Here is a 26,751-nt window from a genome sequence, read left to right on the forward strand (position 1 = left end):
GAGAGTAAATGTAAATTAGAGCAAGGTTATTAGGTACAATAGGGTTGAGGGCCAAGCCAATTGGGAGGTAAGTTTGAATGGAGAGAAACTGGAGGAAGTGAAGTGTTTTAGATATCTGGGAGTGGATTTGGCAGCAGATGGAACCATGGAAGCGGAAGTGAATCATAGGGTGGGGGAGGGGGCGAAAATTCTGGGAGCGTTGAAGAATGTTTGGAAGTCGAGAACATTATCTCGGAAAGCAAAAATAGCTATGTTTGAAGGAATAGTGGTTCCAACCATGTTGTATGGTTGCGAGGCGTGGGTTTTGCGCAGGAGGGTGGATGTGCTGGAAATGAGAAGTTTGAGGACAATATATGTTGTGAGGTGGTTTGATCGAGTAAGTCATAATAGGGTAAGAGAGATGTGTGGTAATAAAAAGAGTGTGGTTGAGAGAGCAGAAGAGGGTGGTTTGAAATAGTTCGGTCACATGGAGAGAATGAGTGAGGAAAGATTGACCAAGAGGATATATGTGTCAGAGGTGGAGGGAACGAGGAGAAGTGGGAGACCAAATTGGAGGTGGAAAGATGTAGTGAAAAAGATTTTGAGTGATCGGAGCGTGAACATGCAGGAGGGTGAAAGGCGTGCAAGGAATAGAGTGAATTGGAACGGTGTGGTATACCGGGGCCAACGTGCTGTCAATGGATTGAACCAGGGCATGGGAAGCGTCTGGGGTAAACCATGGAAAGTTGTGTGGGGCCTGGATGTGGAAAGGGAGATGTGGTTTCGGTGCATTATTACATGACAGCTAGAGACTGAGTGTGAACGAATGGGGCCTTTGTTTTCTTTTCCTAGCACTACCTCGCACACATGAGGGGGGGAGGGGGTTGTTATTACATGTGTGGCGGGGTGGCGATGGGAATGAATAAAGTCAGAGAGTATGAATTATATACCCGTGTATATATGTATATGTCTGTGTGTGTATATACATGTATACGTTGAGATGTATAGGTATGTATATTTGCGTGTATGGACGTGTATGTATATACATGTGTATGTTGGTGGGTTGGGCCATTCTTTCGTCTGTTTCCTTGCGCTACGTCGCTAACGCGGGAGACAGCGACAAAGCAAAATAATAATAATAATAATATATATATATATATATATATATATTCTGTGTACAGAATGGAAAAAGGTGAGAACAATGGAAGTAAGGGGAGTGGGGGAGGAATGGGATGTATTTAGGGAATCAGTGATGGATTGCGCAAAAGATGCTTGTGGCATGAGAAGAGTGGGAGGTGGGCTGTTTAGAAAGGGTAGTGAGTGGTGGGATGAAGAAGTAAGAGTATTAGTGAAAGAGAAGAGAGAGGCATTTGGACGATTTTTGCAGGGAAAAAATGCAATTGAGTGGGAGAAGTATAAAAGAAAGAGACAGGAGGTCAAGAGAAAGGTGCAAGAGGTGAAAAAAAGGGCAAATGAGAGTTGGGGTGAGAGACTATCAGTAAATTTTAGGGAGAATAAAAAGATGTTCTGGAAGGAGGTAAATAGGGTGCGTAAGACAAGGGAGCAAATGGGAACTTCAGTGAAGGGCGTAAATGGGGAGGTGATAACAAGTAGCGGTGATGTGAGAAGGAGATGGAATGAGTATTTTGAAGGTTTGTTGAATGTGTCTGATGACAGAGTGGCAGATATAGGGTGTTTGGGTCGAGGTGGTGTGCAAAGTGAGAGGGTTAGGGAAAATGATTTGGTAAACAGAGAAGAGGTAGTAAAAGCTTTGCGGAAGATGAAAGCCGGCAAGGCAGCAGGTTTGGATGGTATTGCAGTGGAATTTATTAAGAAAGGGGGTGACTGTATTGTTGACTGGTTGGTAAGGTTATTTAATGTATGTATGACTCATGGTGAGGTGCCTGAGGATTGGCGGAATGCGTGCGTAGTGCCATTGTACAAAGGCAAAGGGGATAAGAGTGAGTGCTCAAATTACAGAGGTATAAGTTTGTTGAGTATTCCTGGTAAATTATATGGGAGGGTATTGATTGAGAGGGTGAAGGCATGTACAGAGCATCAGATTGGGGAAGAGCAGTGCGGTTTCAGAAGTGGTAGAGGATGTGTGGATCAGGTGTTTGCTTTGAAGAATGTATGTGAGAAATACTTAGAAAAGCAAATGGATTTGTATGTAGCATTTATGGATCTGGAGAAGGCATATGATAGAGTTGATAGAGATGCTCTGTGGAAGGTATTAAGAATATATGGTGTGGGAGGCATGTTGTTAGAAGCAGTGAAAAGTTTTTATCGAGGATGTAAGGCATGTGTACGTGTAGGAAGAGAGGAAAGTGATTTGTTCTCAGTGAATGTAGGTTTGCGGCAGGGGTGTGTGATGTCTCCATGGTTGTTTAATTTGTTTATGGATGGGGTTGTAAGGGAGGTAAATGCAAGAGTCCTGGAAAGAGGGGCAAGTATGAAGTCTGTTGGGGATGAGAGAGCTTGGGAAGTGAGTCAGTTGTTGTTCGCTGATGATACAGCGCTGGTGGCTGATTCATGTGAGAAACTGCAGAAGCTGGTGACTGAGTTTGATAAAGTGTGTGGAAGAAGAAAGTTGAGAGTAAATGTGAATAAGAGCAAGGTTATTAGGTACAGTAGGGGTGAGGGTCAAGTCAATTGGGAGGTGAGTTTGAATGGAGAAAAACTGGAGGAAGTGAAGTGTTTTAGATATCTGGGAGTGGATCTGTCAGCGGATGGAACCATGGAAGCGGAAGTGGATCATAGGGTGGGGGAGGGGGCGAAAATTTTGGGAGCCTTGAAAAATGTGTGGAAGTCAAGAACATTATCTCGGAAAGCAAAAATGGGTATGTTTGAGGGAATAGTGGTTCCAACAATGTTGTATGGTTGCGAGGCGTGGGCTATGGATAGAGATGTGCGCAGGAGGATGGATGTGCTGGAAATGAGATGTTTGAGGACAATGTGTGGTGTGAGGTGGTTTGATCGAGTAAGTAACGTAAGGGTAAGAGAGATGTGTGGAAATAAAAAGAGCGTGGTTGAGAGAGCAGAAGAGGGTGTTTTGAAATGGTTTGGGCACATGGAGAGAATGAGTGAGGAGAGATTGACCAAGAGGATATATGTGTCGGAGGTGGAGGGAACGAGGAGAAGAGGGAGACCAAATTGGAGGTGGAAAGATGGAGTGAAAAAGATTTTGTGTGATCGGGGCCTGAACATGCAGGAGGGTGAAAGGAGGGCAAGAAATAGAGTGAATTGGAGTCATGTGGTATACAGGGGTTGACGTGCTGTCAGTGGATTGAAGCAAGGCATGTGAAGCGTCTGGGGTAAACCATGGAAAGCTGTGTAGGTATGTATATTTGCGTGTGTGGACGTGTGTATGTACATGTGTATGGGGGGGGGGTTGGGCCATTTCTTTCGTCTGTTTCCTTGCGCTACCTCGCAAACGCGGGAGACAGCGACAAAGTATAAAAAAAAAAAAAAAAAAAAAAAAATATAATATATATATATATATATATATATATATATATATATATATATATATATATATATATATATATATATATATATATATATATATATATATATATATGTATATATATATATATATATATATATATATATATATATATATTCTTTTTCTTTTAAACTATTCGCCATTTCCCGCATTAGCGAGGTAGCGTTAAGAACAGATGACTGGGCCTTTGAGGGACTACCCTCACCTGGCCCAATTCTCTGTTCCTTCTTTTGGAAAATTAAAAAAAAAAAAAAAAAAAAAATATATATATATATATATATATATATATATATATATATATATATATATATATATATATATATATATATATATATATATATATATATATATATATATATATATATATATACATAGTGAGTAAGTGAGCTTGGGAAGGAGACTTGTGTGAGGAAGTACCAGGAGAGACTGAGTACAGAAAGGAAAAAGGTGAGAACAATGAGAGTAAGGGGAGTGGGGGAGGAATGGGATGTATTTAGGGAATCAGTGATGGATTGCGCAAAAGATGCCTGTGGCATGAGAAGCGTGGGAGGTGGGTTGATTAGAAAGGGTAGTGAGTGGTGGGATGAAGAAGTAAGATTATTAGTGAAAGAAAAGAGAGAGGCATTTGGACGATTTTTGCAGGGAAAAAATGCAATTGAGTGGGATATGTATAAAAAAAAGAGACAGGAGGTCAAGAGAAAGGTGCAGGAGGTGAAAAAGAGGACAAATGAGAGTTGGAGTGAGAGAGTATCATTAAATTTTAGGGAGAATAAAAAGATGTTCTGGAAGGAGGTAAATAAAGTGCGTAAGACAAGGGACCAAATGGGAACTTCAGTGAAGTGCGCTAATGGGGAGGTGATAACAAGTAGTGGTGATGTGAGAAGGAGATGGAGTGAGTATTTTGAAGGTTTGTTGAATGTGTTTGATGATAGAGTGGCAGATATAGGGTGTCTTGGTCGAAGTGGTGTGCAAAGTGAGAGGGTTGGGGAAAATCATTTGGTGAACAGAGAAGAGGTAGTAAAAGCTTTGCGGAAGATGAAAGCCGGCAAGGCAGCAGGTTTGGATGGTATTGCAGTGGAATTTATTAAAAACGGGGGTGACTGTATTGTTGACTGGTTGGTAAGGTTATTTAATGTATGTATGACTCATGGTGAGGTGCCTGAGGACTGGCGGAATGCGTGCATAGTGCCATTATACACAGGCAAAGGGGATAAGAGTGAGTGCTCAAATTACAGAGGTATAAGTTTGTTGAGTATTCCTGGTAAATTATATGGGAGGGTATTGATTGAGAGGGTGAAGGCATGTACAGAGCATCAGATTGGGGAAGAGCAGTGTGGTTTCAGAAGTGTTAGAGGATGTGTGGATCAGATGTTTGATTTGAAGAATGTATGTGAGAAATACTTAGAAAAGCAAATGGATTTGTATGTAGCATTTATGGATCTGGAGAAGGCATATGATAGAGTTGATAGAGATGCTCTGTGGAAGGTATTAAGAATATATGGTGTGGGAGGCAAGTTGTTAGAAGCAGTGAAAAGTTTTTATCGAGGATGTAAAGCATGTGTACGTGTAGGAAGAGAGGAAAGTGATTGGTTCTCAGTGAATGAAGGTTTGCGGCAGGAGTGTGTTATGTCTCCATGGTTGTTTAATTTGTTTATGGATGGGGTTGTTAGGGAGGTGAATGCAAGAGTTTTGGAAAGAGGGGCAAGAATGAAGTCTGTTGTGGATGAGAGAGCTTGGGAGGTGAGTCAGTTGTTGTTCGCTGATGATACAGCGCTGGTGGCTGATTCATGTGAGAAACTGCAGAAGCTGGTGACTGAGTTTGATAAAGTGTGTGAAAGAAGAAAGTTAAGAGTAAATGTGAATAAGAGCAAGATTATTAGGTACATTAGGGTTGAGGGTCAAGTCAATTGGGAGGTAAGTTTGAATGGAGAGAAAGTGGAGGAAGTAAAGTGTTTTAGATATCTGGGAGTGGATCTGGCAGCGGATGGAACCATGGAAGCGGAAGTGAATCATAGGGTGGGGGAGGGGGCGAAAATCCTGGGAGCCTTGAAGAATGTGTGGAAGTCGAGAACATTATCTCGGAAAGCAAAAATGGGTATGTTTGAAGGAATAGTGGTTCCAACAATGTTGTATGGTTGCGAGGCGTGGGCTATGGATAGAGTTGTGCGCAGGAGGGTGGATGTGCTGGAAATGAGATGTTTGAGGACAATGTGTGGTGTGAGGTGGTTTGATCGAGTAAGTAATGTAAGGGTAAGAGAGATGTGTGGAAATAAAAAGAGCGTGGTTGAGAGGGGAGAGGAGGGTGTTTTGAAATGTTTTGGGCACATGGAGAGAATGTGAGGACAGATTGACCAAGAGGATATATGTGTCGGAGGTGGAGGGAACGAGGAGAAGTGGTAGACCAAATTTTAGGTGGAAAGATGGAGTGAAAAAGATTTTGAGTGATCGGGGCCTGAACATGCAGGAGGCTGAAAGGCGGGCAAGGAATAGAGTGAATTGGATCGATGTGGTATACCGGGGTTGACCTGCTGTCAGTGGATTGAATCAGGGCATGTGAAGCGTCCGGGGTAAACCATGGAAAGCTGTGTGGGGTCTGGATGTGGAAAGGGAGCTGTGGTTTCGGTGCATTATTGCATGACAGCTAGAGACTGAGTGTGAACGAATGAGGCCTTTGTTATCTTTTCCTAGCGCTACCCCGCACACATGAGAGGGGAGGGGGATGGTATTCCATGTGTTGTGGGGTGGCGATGGGAATAAATAAAGGCAGACAGTGTGAATTGTGTGCATGGGTATATATGTATGTGTCTGTGTGTGTATATATATGTGTACATTGAGATGTATAGGTATGTATATTTGCGTGTGTGGACGTGTGTGTATATACATGTGTATGGGGGTGGGTTAGGCCATTTCTTTCGTCTGTTTCCTTGCGCTACCTCGCAAACGTGGGAGACAGCGACAAAGCAAAATAATAATAATAAATATATATATACATATGTATATTGAATCAAGGCATGTGAAGCGTCTGGGGTAAACCATGGAAAGCTGTGTAGGTATGTATATTTGCCTGTGTGAACGTATGTATATACATGTGTATGGGGGTGGGTTGGGCCATTTCTTTCGTCTGTTTCCTTGCGCTACCTCGCAAACGCGGGAGACAGCGACAAAGCAAAAAAAAAGAAAAAAAAAAGAATATATATATATATATATATATATATATATATATATATATATATATATATATATATATATATATATATATATATATATATACATATATGTATAAATATATATGTATATATATATATATATATATATATATATATATATATATATATATATATATATATATATATATATATATATATATATATATATATATATATATATATATATAGTGATGGGTGATTTGAATGCAAAGGTGAGTAATGTGGCAGTTGAGGGAATAATTGGTATACATGGGGTGTTCAGTGTCGTAAATGGAAATGGTGAAGAGCTTGTAGACTTATGTGCTGAAAAAGGACTGATGATTGGGAATACCTGGTTTAAAAAGCGAGATATACATAAGTATACTTATGTAAGTAGGAGAGATGGCCAGAGAGCGTTATTGGATTACGTGTTAATTGACAGGCGTGCGAAAGAGAGACTTTTGGATGTTAATGTGCTGAGAGGTGCAACTATAGGGATGTCTGATCATTATCTTGTGGAGGCTAAGGTGAAGATTTGTATGGGTTTTTAGAAAAGAAGAGTGAATGTTGGGGTGAAGAGGGTGGTGAGAGTAAGTGAGCTTGGGAAGGAGACCTGTGTGAGGAAGTACCAGGAGAGACTGAGTACAGAATGGAAAAAGGTGAGAACAATGGAAATAAGGGGAGTGGGGGAGGAATGGGATGTATTTAGGGAATCAGTGATGGATTGCGCAAAAGATGCTTGTGGCATGAGAAGAGTGGGAGGTGGGTTGATTAGAAAGGGTAGTGAGTGGTGGGATGAAGAAGTAAGATTATAAGTGAAAGAGAAGAGAGAGGCATTTGGACGATTTTTGCAGGGAAAAAATGCAATTGAGTGGGAGATGTATAAAAGAAAGAGACAGGAGGTCAAGAGAAAGGTGCAAGAGGTGAAAAAAAGGGCAAATGAGAGTTGGGGTGAGAGAGTATCATTAAATTTTATGGAGAATAAAAAGATGTTCTGGAAGGAGGTAAATAAAGTGCGTAAGACAAGGGAGCAAATGGGAACTTCAGTGAAGGGCGCAAATGGGGAGGTGATAACAAGTAGTGGTGATGTGAGAAGGAGATGGAGTGAGTATTTTGAAGGTTTGTTGAATGTGTTTGATGATAGAGTGGCAGATATAGGGTGTTTTGGTCGAGGTGGTGTGCAAAGTGAGAGGGTTAGGGAAAATGATTTGGTAAACAGAGAAGAGGTAGTGAAAGCTTTGCGGAAGATGAAAGCTGGCAAGGCAGCAGGTTTGGATGGTATTGCAGTGGAATTTATTAAAAAAGGGGGTGACTGTATTGTTGACTGGTTGGTAAGGTTATTTAATGTATGTATGACTCATGGTGAGGTGCCTGAGGATTGGCGGAATGCGTGCATAGTGCCATTGTACAAAGGCAAAGGGGATAAGAGTGAGTGCTCAAATTACAGAGGTATAAGTTTGTTGAGTATTCCTGGTAAATTATATGGGAGGGTATTGATTGAGAGGGTGAAGGCATGTACAGAGCATCAGATTGGGGAAGAGCAGTGTGGTTTCAGAAGTGGTAGAGGATGTGTGGATCAGGTGTTTGCTTTGAAGAATGTATGTGAGAAATACTTAGAAAAGCAAATGGATTTGTATGTAGCATTTATGGATCTGGAGAAGGCATATGATAGAGTTGATAGAGATGCTCTGTGGAAGGTATTAAGAATATATGGTGTGGGAGGAAAGTTGTTAGAAGCAGATAAAAGTTTTTATCGAGGATGTAAGGCATGTGTACGTGTAGGAAGAAAGGAAAGTGATTGGTTCTCAGTGAATGTAGGTTTGCGGCAGGGGTGTGTGATGTCTCCATGGTTGTTTAATTTGTTTATGGATGGGGTTGTTAGGGAGGTAAATGCAAGAGTTTTGGAAAGAGGGGCAAGTATGAAGTCTGTTGGGGATGAGAGAGCTTGGGAAGTGAGTCAGTTGTTGTACGCTGATGATACAGCGCTGGTGGCTGATTCATGTGAGAAACTGCAGAAGCTGGTGACTGAGTTTGGTAAAGTGTGTGGAAGAAGAAAGTTAAGAGTAAATGTGAATAAGAGCAAGGTTATTAGGTACAGTAGGGTTGAGGGTCAAGTCAATTGGGAGGTGAGTTTGAATGGAGAAAAACTGGAGGAAGTGAAGTGTTTTAGATATCTGGGAGTGGATCTGGCAGCGGATGGAGCCATGGAAGCGGAAGTGGATCATAGGGTGGGGGAGGGGGCGAAAATTCTGGGGGCCTTGAAGAATGTGTGGAAGTCGAGAACATTATCTAGGAAAGCAAAAATGGGTATGTTTGAAGGAATAGTGGTTCCAACAATGTTGTATGGTTGCGATTCATGGGCTATGGATAGAGTTGTGCGCAGGAGGATGGATGTGCTGGAAATGAAATGTTTGAGGACAATGTGTGGTGTGAGGTGGTTTGATCGAGTGAGTAACGTAAGGGTAAGAGAGATGTGTGGAAATAAAAAGAGCGTGGTTGAGAGAGCAGAAGAGGGTGTTTTGAAGTGGTTTGGGCACATGGAGAGAATGAGTGAGGAAAGATTGACCAAGAGGACATATGTGTCGGAGGAGGAGGGAACGAGGAGAAGAGGGAGACCAAATTGGAGGTGGAAAGATGGAGTGAAAAAGATTTTGTGTGATCGGGGCCTGAACATGCAGGAGGGTGAAAGGAGGGCAAGGAATAGAGTGAATTGGAGCGATGTGGTATACCGGGGTTGACGTGCTGTCAGTGGATTGAATCAAGGCATGTGAAGCGTCTGGGGTAAACCATGGAAAGCTGTGTAGGTATGTATATTTGCGTGTGTGGACGTATGTATATACATGTGTATGGGGGGGGGGGGTTGGGCCATTTCTTTCGTCTGTTTCGTTGCGCTACCTCGCAAACGCGGGAGACAGCGACAAAGTATAATAAAAAAAAAATAATAATAATAATATATATATATATATATATATATATATATATATATATATATATATATATATATATATATACATATATATATATATATATATATATTTATATATAAATATATATATATATATATATATATATATATATATATATATATATATATATATATATATATTATACATATATATATATATATATATATATATATATATATATATATATATATATATATATATATATATATATATATATATATATATATATATATATATATATATATATATATATATATATATATATATTGGTTCTCAGTGAATGTAGGTTTGCGGCAGGGGTGTGTGATGTCGCCATGGTTGTTTAATTTGTTTATGGATGCGGTTGTTATGGAGGTGAATGCAAAAGTTTTGGAAAGAGGGGAAGTATGAAGTCTGTTGGGGATGAGAGAGCTTGGGAAGTGAGTCAGTTGTTGTTCGCTGATGATACAGCGCTGGTGGCTGATTCATGTGAGAAACTGCAGAAGCTGGTGACTGAGTTTGGTAAAGTGTGTGAAAGAAGAAAGTTAAGAGTAAATGTGAATAAGAGCAAGGTAATTAGGTACAGTAGGGTTTAGGGTCAAGTCAATTGGGAGGTAAGTTTGAATGGAGAAAAACTGGAGGAAGTAAAGAGTTTTAGATATCTGGGAGTGGATCTGGCAGCGGATGGAACCATGGAAGCGGAAGTGGATCATAGTGTGGGGGAGGGGGCGAAAATCCTGGGAGCGAGCCTTGAAGAATGTGTGGAAGTCGAGAACATTATCTCGGAAAGCAAAAATGGGTATGTTTGAAGGAATAGTGGTTCCAACAATGTTGTATGGTTCGAGGCGTGGGCTATGGATAGAGTTGTGCGCAGGAGGATGGATGTGCTGGAAATGAGATGTTTGAGGACAATATGTGGTGTGAGGTGGTTTGATCGAGTAAGTAAAGTAAAGGTAAGAGAGATGTGTGGAAATAAAAAGAGCGTGGTTGAGAGAGCAGAAGAGGGTGTTTTGAAATGGTTTGGGCACATGGAGAGAATTAGTGATGAAAGATTGACCAAGAGGATATATGTGTCGGAGGTGGAGGGAACGAGGAGAAGTGGGAGACCAAATTGGAGGTGGAAAGATGGAGTGAAAAAGATTTTGTGTGATCGGGGCCTGAACATGAAGGAGGGTGAAAGTAGGGCAAGGAATAGTGAATTGGATCGATGTGGTATACCGTGGTTGACGTGCTGTCAGTGGATTGAATCAGGGCATGTGAAGCGTCTGGGGTAAACCATGGAAAGCTGTGTAGGTATGTATATATGCGTGTGTGGACGTATGTATATACATGTGTATGGGGGTGGGTTGGGGCCATTTCTTTCGTCTGTTTCCTTGCCACACATGAAATAACAACCCCCTCCCCCCTCATGTGCGCGAGGTAGCGCTATGAAAAGACAAGAAAGGCCACATTCGTTCACACTCAGTCTCTAGTTGTAACCTAATAATGCACCGAAACCACAGCTCCCTTTTCACATCCAGGTCCCACAGAAATTTCCATGCTTTACCAGAGACACTTCACATGCCTTGGTTCAATCCTATGACAGCACGTCGACCCCGGTATACCACATTGTTCCAATTCACTCTATTCCTTGCACACCTTTTACCCTCCTGCATGTTCAAGCTCCCATCACTCAAAATCTTTTTTACTCCATCTTTCCACCTCCAATTTGGTCTTGGTCTTCCACTTCTTTTCGTTCCCTTCACATCTGAAACATACATCCTCTTGGTCAATCTTTCCTCACTCATTCTCTCCATGTGACCAAACCATTTGAAAACACCCTCTTCTCCTCTCTCAACCACACTCTTTTTGTTACCACACAACTCTCTTACCCTATTATTACTTTCTCGATCAAACCACCTTACACCACATATGGTCCCCAAACATCTCATGTCCAGCACATCCACCCTCCTCTGCACAACTCTATCCATAGCACACGTCTCGCAACCATATAACATTGTAGGAACTACTATTCCTTCAAACTTTTTGCTTTCGGAGATAATGTTCTCGACTTCCACACATTCTTCAACGCTTCGAGGACTTTCGCCCCCTCCCCCACCCTATGATTCACTTCCGCTTCCTTGGTTCCATCTGCTGCCAAATCCACTCCCAGATATCTAAAACACTTCACTATCTCCAGTTTTTCTCCATTCAAACTGACCTTCCTACTGATTTGTCCCTCAACCCTACTGTACCTAATAACCTTGCTCCTATTCACATATACTCTCAGCTTTCTTCTTTCAAACACTTTACCAAACTGAGTCACCAGCTTCTGCAGTTTCTCACACGAATCAACCACCAGCGCTGTATCATCAGCGAAACAACAACTGACTCACTTCCCAAGCTCTCTCATCCACAACAGTCTGCATACTTGCTCCTCTTTCCAAAACTCTTGCATTCACCTCCTTAACAACCCCATCCATAAACAAGTTAAACAACCATGGAGACATCACACACCCCTGCTGCAAACCTACATTCACTGAGAACCAATGACTTTCCTCTCTTCCTACACGTACACGTGCCTTACATCCTCGATGAAAACTTTTCACTGCTTCAAATAACTTGACTCCCACACAATATATTCTTAACACTTTCCACAGAGCATCTCTATCAACTCTATCATATGCTTTCTCCAGATCCATAAATGCTACATACAAATCCATTTGTTTCTCTAAGGATTTCTCACATACATTCTTCAAAGCAAACACCTGATCCACGCATCCTCTACCACTTCTGAACCCACACTGCTCTTCCCCAATCTGATGCTCTGTACATGCCTTCACCCTCTCAATCAATACCCTCCCATATAATTCCCCAGAATACTCAACAAACTTATATCTCTGTAATTCAGGCACTCACTCTTATCCCCTTTGCCTTTGTACAATGGCACTATTCAATCATTCCGCAAATCCTCAGGCATCTCACCATGAGTCATACATACATTAAATAACCTTACCAACCAGACATCAATACAGTAACCCCCTTTTTAAATAAATTCTATTGCAATACCTACCAAACCCACTGCCTTGCCGGCTTTCATCTTCCGCAAAACTTTTACTACCTCTTCCCTCTTTACCAAATCATTCTCCCTAACCATCTCACTTTGCACACCACCTCGACCAAAACAGCCTATATCTGCCACTCTTACATCAAACACATTCAGCAAACCCTCAAATTACGCACTCCATCTCCTCACATTACTATTTCTTTTTATCACCTCCCCACTAGCCCCCTTCACTTGAAGTTCCCATTTGTTTCCTTGTCTTACGCACTTTATTTACCTCCTTCCAAAACATCCTTTTATTCTCCTAAAATTTAATGATACTCTCTCACCCCAACTCTCATTTGCCCTCTTTTTCACCTCTTGCACCTTTGTCTTCGCTTCCTGTCTCTTTCTTTTATACATCTCCCAGTCATTTGCATTATTTACCTGCAAAAATCGTCCAAATAGCTCTCTCTTCTCTTTCACCAATAATCTTACTTCTTCATCTCATCACTCACTACCCTTTCTAATCTGCCCACCTCCCACGCTTCTCATGCCACAAGCATCTTTTGCGCAGCCATCACTTCTTACCTAAATACATCCCATTCCCCCCCCCCCCCCCCCCCCACTCCCACTCCCCTTCCGTTCTTTGTTCTCACCTTTTTCCATTCTGTACTGTCTCTCCTGATACTTCCTCACACAAGTCTTCTTCCCAAGCTCACTTACTCTCACCACTCTCTTCACCCCAACATTCTCTCTTCTTGACTGAAAACCTCTGCAAATCTTCACCTTCGCCTCCACAAGATAATGATCAGACATCCCTCCAGTTGCACTTCTCAGCACATTAACATCCAAAAGTCTCTCTTTCGCGCGCCTATCAATTAACACGTAATCCAATAATGCTCTCTGGCCATCTCTCCTACTTACATACGTATACTTATGTATATCTCTCTTTTTAAACCAGGTATTCCCAATCACCAGTCGTTCTTCAGCACATAAATCTACAAGCTCTTCACCATTTCTATTTACAACGCTGAACACCCCATGTACACCAATCATTCCCTCAACTGCCATATTACTCACCTTTGTATTCAAATCACCCACCACTATAACCCGGTTTCGTGCATAAAAACTACTAACACACTCACTGAGCTGCTCCCAAAACACTTGCCTCTCATGATCTTTCTTCTCATGCCCAGGTGCATATGCACCAATAATCACCCATCTTTCTCCATCAACTTTCAGTTTTACCCATATCAATATAAAGTTTACTTTCTTACACTATCACATACTCCCACCACTCCTGTTTCAAAAGTACTGTTACTCCTTTTCTTGCTCTTGTCCTCTCACTAACCCCTGACTTTACTCCCTAAGACATTTCCAAACCACTCTTCCCTTTTACCCTTGACCTTCGTTTCACTCAGCCAAAACATCCAGGTTCCTTTCCTCAAACATACTACCTATCTCTCCTTTTTTCTCATCTTGGTTACATCCACACACATTTAGACACCCTACTCTGAGCCTTCGGGGAGGATGAGCACTCCCCGCGTGACTCCTTCTGTTTCCCATTTTAGAAAGTTAGCCCCCCGCTCCCTTCCCCTTTAGTCGCCTTCTACGACACGTGTGGAACGCGTGGGAAGTATTCTTTCTCCCCTATCCCCAGGGATATATATATGTGTACTATCATTGCTGGAAAGAAAAAATACATTGTCTTTGAACATGATTATTTTGGTGGATACATCTGAATGATTAGTTCAGTTATTACTTTGTCTCATGTAGAATGGCCAAAAGATATTTTCGCATTGCGATCAAATGTGCCAGAGATCAGCAATGATTCAATTACATTTCTTCCACAGTTTGATTTAGCCATTATGGTTTTAGCTCCTTCCCAGGCGATGTGGTAATCAAAGGCAGCTTTATGTTGAAATATGCCGTTGCTCTATTGGGCTAACCTAACACTATCTTATATTGTGAGATCCTGTATCATCTCTGAGGTAGGAGAGAAAGTATTCCCTGCGTGTTGTAAAAGGCGTATATAGGGGCGAGAGCGTGGTGCTGGAAACCCTACCCTCCTTGTACCTTGATCTATATAACAGGAAACTGATAAAGGAGCCAAGCGGGGAGTGCTCATCCTCCTCGATTAATGGTGAAGTCATGTACAGAGCATCAGATTGGGGAAGAGCAGTGTGGTTTCAGAAGTGGTAGAGGATGTGTGGATCAGGTGTTTGCTTTGAAGAATGTATGTGAGAAATACTTAGAAATACAGATGAATTTACATGTGTCATTTATCGATCTGGAGATGACATATGATTGGGTTGGTAGAGATGGTCTGTGGAAGGCCTTAACAATATACGGTTTAGGAGGAGAGCTGCCAGGAACAGTGAGAAGTTTTTACCAAGGATGTAAGGCATGTGTACCAGTAGGAAGAGAGGAAAATGATTGGTTCTCAGTGAATGTAGGTTTGCGGCAGGGGTGTGTGATGTCTCCATGGTTGTTTAATTTGTTTATGGATGGGGTGGTTAGGGAGGTGAATGCAAGAGTTTTAGAGGGGTGACTTTTTTTTCCTGGAGCCATTCAACTTTCCACTCACATTATTCATACTCGCACTTATGCCTTACTCCTTTGATAAAGGCTCTTTGATGCTTCAACCTGCTTTCTTTCTATACTATAGATTCCAAACGCCTTTTACATAATATCTCTATCATTCCTATCAATCGTTTTTTCCAGGTATGTGAACGCCATATACAGATCCTTTTGTTTCTTCAGTTATTTCTTGCAGATATTCTTCAACGCATGTTCCTGATCCACATATCCCATACCAGTCCGGAAACTTCATTGCTTCTTCCTCATTTGAAGCTGTCATCCTGTTACCACTGTCTCAGTCATCATTTTCCCATATAACTTAGGGAGGTTTACTTGATAACCTATACCTCTGTAATGTAAACATTTACTTTTGGCGTCCTTGCCTTTATACAGTAGCACTATACAGGCATTCCGCCAATCCTTAGGCACTTCAGCATGGTTCATTCATACAGCGAAAATCCTAACTGATCAACTGATTCAACTGCAATCCCATCCACTTCAGCCGCTTTGCTGCACTCCATCTTACTCAAAGTGTTCACAGCCTCTTCTCCTTTCACCCAACCACTTTCTAAGAATTCATATACATCCACGTACAAAACATTCCATATCCGCCATCCGTTTATCGAACACATTTAACAACCATTCAAAATACTCATTCCAACTCCTCTTCACCTCATTTTCGTCTGTTACCACTTTCCCATTTGCCCCTTCACCAATGTTTCCATATATTTTCTTGTTTTCCTCACACTACTAACCTCCTTCCGAAAAATTTTCTTTTTCTTCCTGAAGTTTGCTGATACTCACTCACCTTTCATTTGCTCTCTTTTTCAGCCCCTGCACCTTTATCTTGACCTCCTGCCGCTTTCTCTGGTACATCTCTTAGTCACATGCGTTTCCTCCCTGCAAATAACGCTGGTACCTATTTCTTTTCTCGTTCACAAGCGACTAATTCCCTTACTCCACCACCCGCTGCCCCTTCTACTGTCCACTTCCTACCTTCCGCATCCTACATGCATCTCGCACGCGTAAGCACGACTATCCAGACTACCTTCCATTCCTCATCCACACCCCAAGCTTCAGGTACTCCCTCTTGATGCCATCCTACACACAATCTCTCTTGGTATCGCTTCACAGAAGCCCTTTTTCCAAGTTCGCTCACCTTCACAACCCTCTCCCCACCCATACCATTTCCTCATTTCCAAGTTCCTCCAAGCCTTCACCCTGGCTTCCACCAGGCAATAATCAGACAGCCCACCACCTTCTCCTTTCATAACATTTGCACCCACAAGTTGGTCCTTCGTACGCCTATCAATTATATATCGTCCAGTGATGCCTCTTTCCCATCTTTTCTACTCACCATGTAAACTATAGTATGACAGCATGTATACTAAAACATCCCAGCATGTATACTAATGCATCCCAGCATGTATACTAATGTATCCCAGCATGTATACTGATGTATTCCATCATGTATACTAATGTATAAGCCTCTTTATAAATCAAGTATTTCCAATCACAAATCCCTTTTCAGGACACGACACCACAAACTATTTATATTTCTTATTCACTGCCCCAGGTCCCCGATACACCACATCATATCTTAATTGTCACATTATCCACTCTTGCATATGTGTCTACATGCTAAAAAAAAAAGTACACATTTATAGACAAAAGATAAACATACTTGAACTAGACACCAGAGTCCTAAGACCAACTTCCTGCTGCTAACCGCTACATGCAACATGATATAAAGATGGTTAAGATAATTACCCAACACCGCCAGTATTGTTGATGACAGAGTAAAGATAATGATGGTCATCACAATCATAATCTGACATTACATTTAACATTACCTGTACGTGATCAGGCCCCAGTTTTCCATGGCGCCAGCCGAAAAATCTGGAATAGCAATCATGTCTTGCTTAGGAAGCGGGAATGGAATACTGAAGTAGTTCTCGAAGAAGGTTAGAACTTCAGGTCCTGTCTGGAGGGCGTAGCTGGCCTGATCAATGGCAGACTCACGTGACCACACTGTAAACATATGATAATGTTCTCAAGATATGGTTAGCTTCTTAAGAGAAGTAATATATTATTAGCATATATATATATATATATATATATATATATATATATATATATATATATATATATATATATATATATTATTATTATTATTATTTTGCTTAGTCGCTGCCTCCCGCGTTAGCGAGGTAGCGCAAGGGAACAGACGAAAGAATGGCCCAACCCACCCCCATACACATGTATATACATACACGTCCACACACGCAAATATACATACCTATACATCTCAATGTACACTTATATATACACACACAGACATATACATATATACACATGTACACAATTCATACTGTCTACCTTTATTTATTCCCATCGCTACCTCGCCACACATGGAATACCATCCCCCTCCCCCCTCATGTGTGCGAGGTAGCACTAGGAAAAGACAACAAAGGCCCCATTCGTTCACACTCAGTCTCTAGCTGTCATGTAATAATGCACCGAAACCACAGCTCCCTTTCCACATCCAGGCCCCACAGAACTTTCCATGGTTTACCCCAGACGCTTCACATGCCCTAGTTCAGTCCATTGACAGCACGTCGACCCCGGTATACCACATCGTTCCAATTCACTCTATTCCTTGCACGCCTTTCACCCTCCTGCATGCTCAGGCCCCGATCATTCAAAATCTTTTTCACTCCATCTTTCCATGTCCAGTTTGGTCTCCCACTTCTCCTCGTTCCCTCAACCTCTGAAACATATATCCTCTTGGTCAATCTTTCCTCGCTCATTCTCTCCATGTGACCAAACCATTTCAAAACACCCTCTTCTGCTCTCTCAACCACACTCTCCATGTGACTAAAGAATTTCAAAACGCCCTCTTCTGCTCTCTCAACCACACTCTGTTTATTACCACACATCTCACTTACCCTTTCATTACTTACTCGATTAAAGCACCTAACACCGCATTTTGTCCTCAAACAACTCATTTCAAGCACATCCACCCTCCTCCGCACACCTCTATCTATAACCCACGCCTCGCAACCATATAACATTGTTGGAACCACTATTCCTTCAAACATACCCATTTTTGCTTTCCAAGGTAACATTCTCGACTTCCACACATTTTTCAACGCTCGCAGAACTTTTCTCCCCTCCCCACCCTATGATTCTCTTCCGCTTCCATGGTTCCATCCGCTTCCAAATCCACTCCCAGATATCTAAAACACTTCACTTCCTCCAGTTTTTTCTTCATTCAAACTTACCTCCCAATTGACTTGTCCCTCAACCCTACTGTACCTAATAACCTTGCTCTTATTCACATTTACTCTCAGCTTTCTTCTTTCACACACTTTACCAAACTCAGTCACCAGCTTCTGCAGTTTCTCACCCGAATCAGCCAACAGCGTTGTATGATCAAATGGATTTGTATGTAACACTTAGGGATCTGGAGAAGGCATATGATAGAGTTGATAGAGATGCTCTGTGGAAGGTATTAAGAATATATGGTGTGGGAGGCAAGTTCTTAGAAGCAATGAAAAGCTTTTATCGAGGATGTAAGGCATATGTACGAGTAGGAAGAGAGGAAAGTGATTGGTTCTCAGTGAATGCTGGTTTTCGGCAGGGGAGCGTGATGTCTCGATGGTTGTTTAATTTGTTTATGGATGAGGTTGTTAGGGAGGTGAATGCAAGAGTTTTGGATAGAGGGACAAGTATGCACTCTGTTGTGGATAAGAGAGTTTGGGAAGTGAGTCAGTTGTTGTTCGCTGATCATACAGCGCTGGTGGCTGATTCAGGTGAGAAAGTGCAGAAGTTGGTGACTGAATTTGGTAAAGTGAGTGAAAGAAGAAAGCTGAGAGTAAATGTGAATAAGAGCAAGGTTATTAGGTACGGTCGGGTTGAGGGACAATTCAACTGGGAGGTAAGTTTGAATGGAGAAAAACTGGTGGAAGTGAAGTGTTTTAGATATCTGGGAGTGGATTTGGCAGCGGATGGAACCATGGAAGCGTAAGTGAGTCATAGGGTGGGGGAGGGGGCAAAAGTTCTGGGAGCGTTGAAAAATGTGTGGAAGGCGAGAACGTTATCTCGGAAATCAAAAATGGGTGTGTTTGAAGGAATAGTGGTTCCAACAATGTTATATGGTTGCAAGGCGTGGGCTATAGATAGAGTTGTGCGGAGGAGGATGGATGTGCTGGAAAAAATATGTTTGAGGACAATGTGTGGTGTGAGGTGGTTTCATCGAGTAAGTAATGAAAGGGTAAGAGAGATGTGTGGTAATAAACAGAGTGTGGTTGAGAGAGCAGAAGAGAGAGTTTTGAAATTGTTTAGTCACATGGAGAGAAAGAGTGGGGAAAGATTGACAAAGAGGATATATGTGTCAGAGGAGGAGGGAACGAGAAGTGAGAGACCACATTGGAGGTAGAAAGATGGAGTGAAAAAGATTTTGAGTGATCGGGGCCTGAACATGCAGGAGGGTGAAAGGTGTGCAAGGAATAGAGTGAATTGGAACGATGTGGTATACTGGGATCGACGTGCTGTCAATGGATTGAACCAGGGAATGTGAAGCGTCTGGAGTAAACCTTGGAAAGTTTTGTGGGGCCTAGTTGTGGAAAGGAAGCTGTGATTTCGTTTTATTATACATGACAGCAAGAGACTGAGTGTGAACGAATGTGGCCTTTGTTGTCTTTTCCCATCGCTACCTCGCGCACATGCGGGGGGGAGGGGGTCGTCATTTCATGTGTGGCGGGGTGGCGACGGAAATGAATAAGGGCAGACAGTGTGAACTATGTACAGGTGTATATATGTATATGTCTTTGTGTGAAAGCGTTGAGATGTATAGGTATGTATATGTGCGTGTGTGGACGTGCATGTATATACATGTGTATGTGGGTGGGTTTGGGTGTATGTGGGTGGGTTTATACTTTGTCGCTGTCTCCCGCGTTTGCGAGGTAGCGCAAGGAAACAGACGAAAGAAATGGCCCCCCCCCCCCATACACATGTATATACATACGTCCACACACGCAAATACACATACCTACACAACTTTCCATGGTTTACCCCAGACGCTTAACATGCCTTGATTCAATCCACTGACAGCACGTCAACCCCGGTATACCACATCGCTCCAATTCACTCTATTCCTTGCCCTCCTTTCACCCGCCTGCATGTTCAGGCCCCGATCACACAAAATCTTTTTCACTCCATCTTTCCACCTCCAATTTGGTCTCCCTCTTCTCCTCGTTCCCTCCACCTCCGACACATATATCCTCTTGGTCAATCTTTCCTCACTCATTCTCTCCATGTGCCCGAACCACTTCAAAACACCCTCTTCTGCTCTCTCAACCACGTTCTTTTTATTTCCACACATCTCTCTTACCCTTACGTTACTCACTCGATCAAACCACCTCACACCACACATTGTCCTCAAACATCTCATTTCCAGCACATCCATCCTCCTGCGCACAACTCTATCCATAGCCCACGCCTCGCAACCATACAACATTGTTGGAACCACTATTCCTTCAAACATACCCATTTTTGCTTTCCGAGATAATGTTCTCGACTTCCACACATTCTTCAAGGCCCCCAGAATTTTCGCCCCCTCCCCCACCCTATGATCCACTTCCGCTTCCATGGTTCCATCCGCTGCCAGATCCACTCCCAGATATCTAAAACACTTCACTTCCTCCAGTTTTTCTCCATTCAAACTCACCTCCCAATTGACTTGATCCTCAACCCTACTGTACCTAACAACCTTGCTCTTATTCACATTCACTCTTAACTTTCTTCTTCCACACACTTTACCAAACTCAGTCACCAGCTTCTGCAGTTTCTCACATGAATCAGCCACCAGCGCTGTATCATCAGCGAACAACAACTGACTCACTTGCCAAGCTCTCTCATCCCCAACAGACTTCATACTTGCCCCTCTTTCCAAAACTCTTGCATTTACCTCCCTAACAACCCCATCCATAAACAAATTAAACAACCATGGAGACATCACACACCCCTGCCGCAAACCTACATTCACTGAGAACCAATCACTTTCCTCTCTCCCTACACGTACACATGCCTTACATCCTAGATAAAAACTTTTCACTGCTTCTAACAACTTTCCTCCCACACCATATATTCTTAATACCTTCCACAGAGCATATCTATCAACTCTATCATATGCCTTCTCCAGATCCATAAATGCTACATACAAATCCATATGCTTTTCTAAGTATTTCTCACATACATTCTTCAAAGCAAACACCTGATCCACACATCCTCTACCACTTCTGAAACCACACTGCTCTTCCCCAATCTGATGCTCTGTACATGCCTTCACCCTCTCAATCAATACCCTCCCATATAATTTACCAGGAATACTCAACAAACTTATACCTCTGTAATTTGAGCACTCACTCTTATCCCCTTTGCCTTTGTACAATGGCACTATGCACGCATTCCGCCAATCCTCAGGCACCTCACCCTGAGTCATACATACATTAAATAACCTTACCAACCAGTCAACAATACAGTCACCCCCGTTTTTAATAAATTCCACTGCAATACCATCCAAACCTGCTGCCTTGCCGGCTTTCATCTTCCGCAAAGCTTTCACTACCTCTTCTCTGTTTACCAAATCATTTTCCCTAACCCTCTCACTTTGCACACCACCTCGACCAAAACACCCTATATCTGCCACTCTATCATCAAACACATTCAACAAACCTTCAAAATACTCACTCCATCTCCTTCTCACATCACCACTACTTGTTATCACCTCCCCATTTGTGCCCTTCACTGAAGTTCCCATTTGCTCCCTTGTCTTACGCACTTTATTTACCTCCTTCCAGAACATCTTTTTATTCTCCCTAAAATTTAATGATACTCTCTCACCCCAACTCTCATTTGCCCTCTTTTTCACCTCTTGCACCTTTCTCTTGACCTCCTGTCTCTTTCTTTTATACATCTCCCACTCAATTGCATTTTTTCCCTGCAAAAATCGTCCAAATGCCTCTCTCTTCTCTTTCACTAATACTCTTACTTCTTCATCCCACCACTCACTACCCTTTCTAATCAACCCACCTCCCACTCTTCTCATGCCACAAGCATCTTTTGCGCAATCCATCACTGATTCCCTAAATACATCCCATTCCTCCCCCACTCCCCTTACTTCCATTGTTCTCACCTTTTTCCATTCTGTACTCAGTCTCTCCTGGTACTTCCTCACACAGGTCTCCTTCCCAAGCTCGCTTACTCTCACCACCCTCTTCACCCCAACATTCACTCTTCTTTTCTGAAAACCCATACAAATCTTCACCTTAGCCTCCACAAGATAATGATCAGACATCCCTCCAGTTGCACCTCTCAGCACATTAACATCCAAAAGTCTCTCTTTCGCGCTCCTGTCAATTAACACGTAATCCAATAACGCTCTCTGGCCATCTCTCCTACTTACATAAGTATACTTATGTATATTTCGCTTTTTAAACCAGGTATTCCCGGGAGCGGGGGGCCAGAAATCCTCCCCTCCTTGTATTAACTTTCTAAAATGGGAAACAGAAGAAGGAGTCACGCGGGGAGTGCTCATCCTCCTCGAAGGCTCAGAGTGGGGTGTCTAAATGTGTGTGGATGTAACCAAGATGTGAAAAGGGGAGAGATAGGTAGTATGTTTGAGGAAAGGAACCTGGATGTTTTGGCTCTGAGTGAAAAGAAGCTCAAGGGTAAAGGGGAAGAGTGGTTTGGGAATGTCTGGGGAGTAAAGTCAGGGGTTAGTGAGAGGACAAGAGCAGGGGAAGGAGTAGCAATACTCCTGAAACAGAAGTTGTGGGAGTATGTGATAGAATGTAAGAAAGTAAATTCTCGATTAATATGGGTAAAACTGAAAGTTGATGGAGAGAGGTGGGTGATTATTGGTGCATATGCACCCGGGCATGAGAAGAAAGATCATGAGAGGCAAGTGTTTTGGGAGCAGCTGAATGAGTGTGTTAGTGGTTTTGATGCACGAGACCGGGTTATAGTGATGGGTGATTTGAATGCAAAGGTGAGTAATGTGGCAGTTGAGGGAATAATTGGTATACATGGGGTGTTCAGTGTTGTAAATGGAAATGGTGAAGAGCTTGTAGATTTATGTGCTGAAAAAGGACTGATGATATATATGTATATATATATATATATATATATATATATATATATATATATATATATATATATATATATATATATATATATATATATATATATATATATATATATATTGGAAAGGATCACAATTTTGCGCGTGATCAAGATATTCCAATGAGTCCACGGGGAAAATGAAACACGAAAAGTTCCCAAGTGCACTTTCGTGTCATAATCACATCATAAGGGGAGACACAAGAGAGAAATATAACAGTCAGTTGATATACATCGAAGAGACGAAGCCAAATGGCGTCCTAGCCTCGTCTCTTCAATGTATATCAACTGACTGTTATATTTCTCTCTTGTGTCTCCCCTGATGATGTGATTATTACACGAAAGTGAACTTGGGAAATTTTCGTGTTTCATTTTCCCCGTGGACTCATAGGAATACATACATACATATATATATATATATATATATATATATATATATATATATATATATATATATATATATATATATATATATATATATATATATATATATATATATATATATTTATATATATATATATATATATATGTATATATATATATATATATATATATATATATATATATATATATATATATATATATATATATATATATATATACATTATATAAATTCATATATATATATTTTTTTTTTTTTTTTATACTTTGTCGCTGTCTCCCGCGTTTGCGAGGTAGCGCAAGGAAACAGACGAAAGAAATGGCCCAACCCACCGCTATACACATATATGTATATACGTCCACACACGCAAATATACATACCTACGCAGCTTTCCATGGTTTACCCCAGACGCTTCACATGCCCTGATTCAATCCACTGACAGCACGTCAACCCCGGTATACCACATCGATCCAACTCACTCTATTCCTTGCCCTCCTTTCACCCTCCTGCATGTTCAGGCCCCGATCACACAAAATCTTTTTCACTCCATCTTTCCACATCCAATTTGGTCTCCCACTTCTCCTCGTTCCCTCCACCTCCGACACATATATCCTCTTGGTCAATCTTTCCTCACTCATTCTCTCCATGTGCCCAAACCATTTCAAAACACCCTCTGCTGCTCTCTCAACCACGCTCTTTTTATTTTCACACATCTCTCTTACCCTTACGTTACTTACTCGATCAAACCACCTCACACCACACATTGTCCTCAAACATCTCATTTCTAGCACATCCATCCTCCTGCGCACAACTCTATCCATAGCCCACGCCTCGCAATCATACAACATTGTTCGAACCACTATTCCTTCAAACATGCCCATTTTTGCTTTCCGAGATAATGTTCTCGACTTCCACACATTCTTCAAGGCTCCCAGGATTTTCGCCCCCTTCCCCACCCAATGATCTACTTCCGCTTCCATGGTTCCATCCGTTGCCAGATCCACTCCCAGATATCTAAAACACTTTACTTCCTCCAGTTTTTCTCCATTCAAACTTACCTCCCAATTGACTTGACCCTCAAACCTACTGTACCTAATTACCTTGCTCTTATTCACATTTACTCTTAACTTTCTTCTTTCACACACTTTACCAAACTCAGTCACCAGCTTATGCAGTTTCTCACATGAATCAGCCACCAGCGCTGTATCATCAGCGAACAACAACTGACTCACTTCCCAAGCTCTCTCATCCCCAACAGACTTCATACTTGCCCCTCTTTCCAAAACTCTTGCATTCACCTCCCTAACAACTCCATCCATAAACAAATTAAACAACCATGGAGACATCACACACCCCTGCCGCAAACCTACATTTACTGAGAACCAATCACTTTCCTCTCTTCCTACACGTACACATGCCTTACATCCTCGATAAAAACTTTTCACTGCTTCTAACAACTTGCCACCCACACCATATATTCTTAATACCTTCCACAGAGCATCTCTATCAACTCTATCATATGCCTTCTCCAGATCCATAAATGCTACATATAAATCCATTTGCTTTTCTAAGTATATCTCACATACATTCTTCAAAGCAAACACCTGATCCACACATCCTCTACCACTTCTGAAACCACACTGCTCTTCCCCAGTCTGATGCTCTGTACATGCCTTCACCCTCTCAATCAATACCCTCCCATATAATTTATCAGGAATACTCAACAAACTTATACCTCTGCAATTTGAGCACTCACTCTTATCCCCTTTGCCTTTGTACAATGGCACTATGCACGCATTCCGCCAATCCTCAGGCACCTCACCCTGAGTCATACATACATTAAATAACCTTACCAACCAGTCAACAATACAGTCACCCCCCTTTTTAATAAATTCCACTGCAATACCATCCAAACCTGCTGCCTTGCCGGCTTTCATCTTCCGCAAAGCTTTTACTACCTCTTCTCTGTTTACCAAATCATTTTCCTTAACCCTCTCGCTTTGCACACCACCTCGACCAAAACACCCTATATCTGCCACTCTATCATCAAACACATTCAACAAACCTTCAAAATACTCACTCCATCTCCTTCTCACATCACCACTACTTGTTATCGCCTCCCCATTTGCGCCCTTCACTGAAGTTCCCATTTGCTCCCTTGTCTTACGCAGTTTATTTACCTCCTTCCAGAACATCTTTTTATTCTCCCTAAAATTTAATGATAGTCTCTCACCCCAACTCTCATTTGCCCTCTTTTTCACCTCTTGCACCTTTCTCTTGACCTCCTGTCTCTTTCTTTTATACATCTCCCACTCAATTGCATCTTTTCCCTGCAAAAATCGTCCAAATGCCTCTCTCTTCTCTTTCACTAATAATCTTACTTCTTCATCCTACCACTCACTACCCTTTCTAATCAACCCACCTCCCACTCTTCTCATGCCACAAACATCTTTTGCGCAATCCATCACTGATTCCCTAAATACATCCCATTCCTCCCCCACTCCCCTTACTTCCATTGTTCTCACCTTTTTCCATTGTGTACTCAGTCTCTCCTGGTACTTCCTCACACAAGTCTCCTTCCCAAGCTCACTTACTCTCACCACCCTCTTCACCCCAACATTCACTCTTCTTTTCTGAAAACCCATACAAATCTTCACCTTCGCCTCCACAAGCTAATGATCAGACATTCCTCCAGTTGCACCTCTCAGCACATTAACATCCAAAAGTCTCTCTTTCGCGCTCCTGTCAATTAACACGTAATCCAATAACGCTCTCTGGCCATCTCTCCTACTTACATACGTATACTTATGTATATATCGCTTTTTAAACCAGGTATTCCCAATCACCAGTCCTTTTTCATCACATAAATCTACAAGCTCTTCACCATTTCCATTTACAACACTGAACACCCCATGCATACCAATTATTCCCTCAACTGCCACATTACTCACCTTTGCGTTCAAATC

The 26,751-nt window shown here is 41.9% G+C and overlaps 1 protein-coding gene across 35 annotated transcripts in view; it reads right to left on the bottom strand.

Annotated features, from left to right (window-relative positions):
• LOC139760425 (aminopeptidase N-like) overlaps positions 1–26,751 on the bottom strand; it is a 194,928-nt gene that overhangs the window by 80,472 nt on the left and 87,705 nt on the right. For all 35 annotated transcript variants that reach the window (XM_071683657.1, XM_071683658.1, XM_071683656.1 and 32 more), the window contains one exon: positions 17,073–17,250. In XM_071683657.1, coding sequence (XP_071539758.1) covers positions 17,073–17,250 — 178 coding nt within the window. The remainder of the gene's footprint in view (positions 1–17,072; positions 17,251–26,751) is intronic.

Source organism: Panulirus ornatus, chromosome 36 (genome assembly GCF_036320965.1).
Source record: "Panulirus ornatus isolate Po-2019 chromosome 36, ASM3632096v1, whole genome shotgun sequence".
Classification (NCBI taxonomy): Eukaryota; Metazoa; Arthropoda; class Malacostraca; order Decapoda; family Palinuridae; genus Panulirus; species Panulirus ornatus.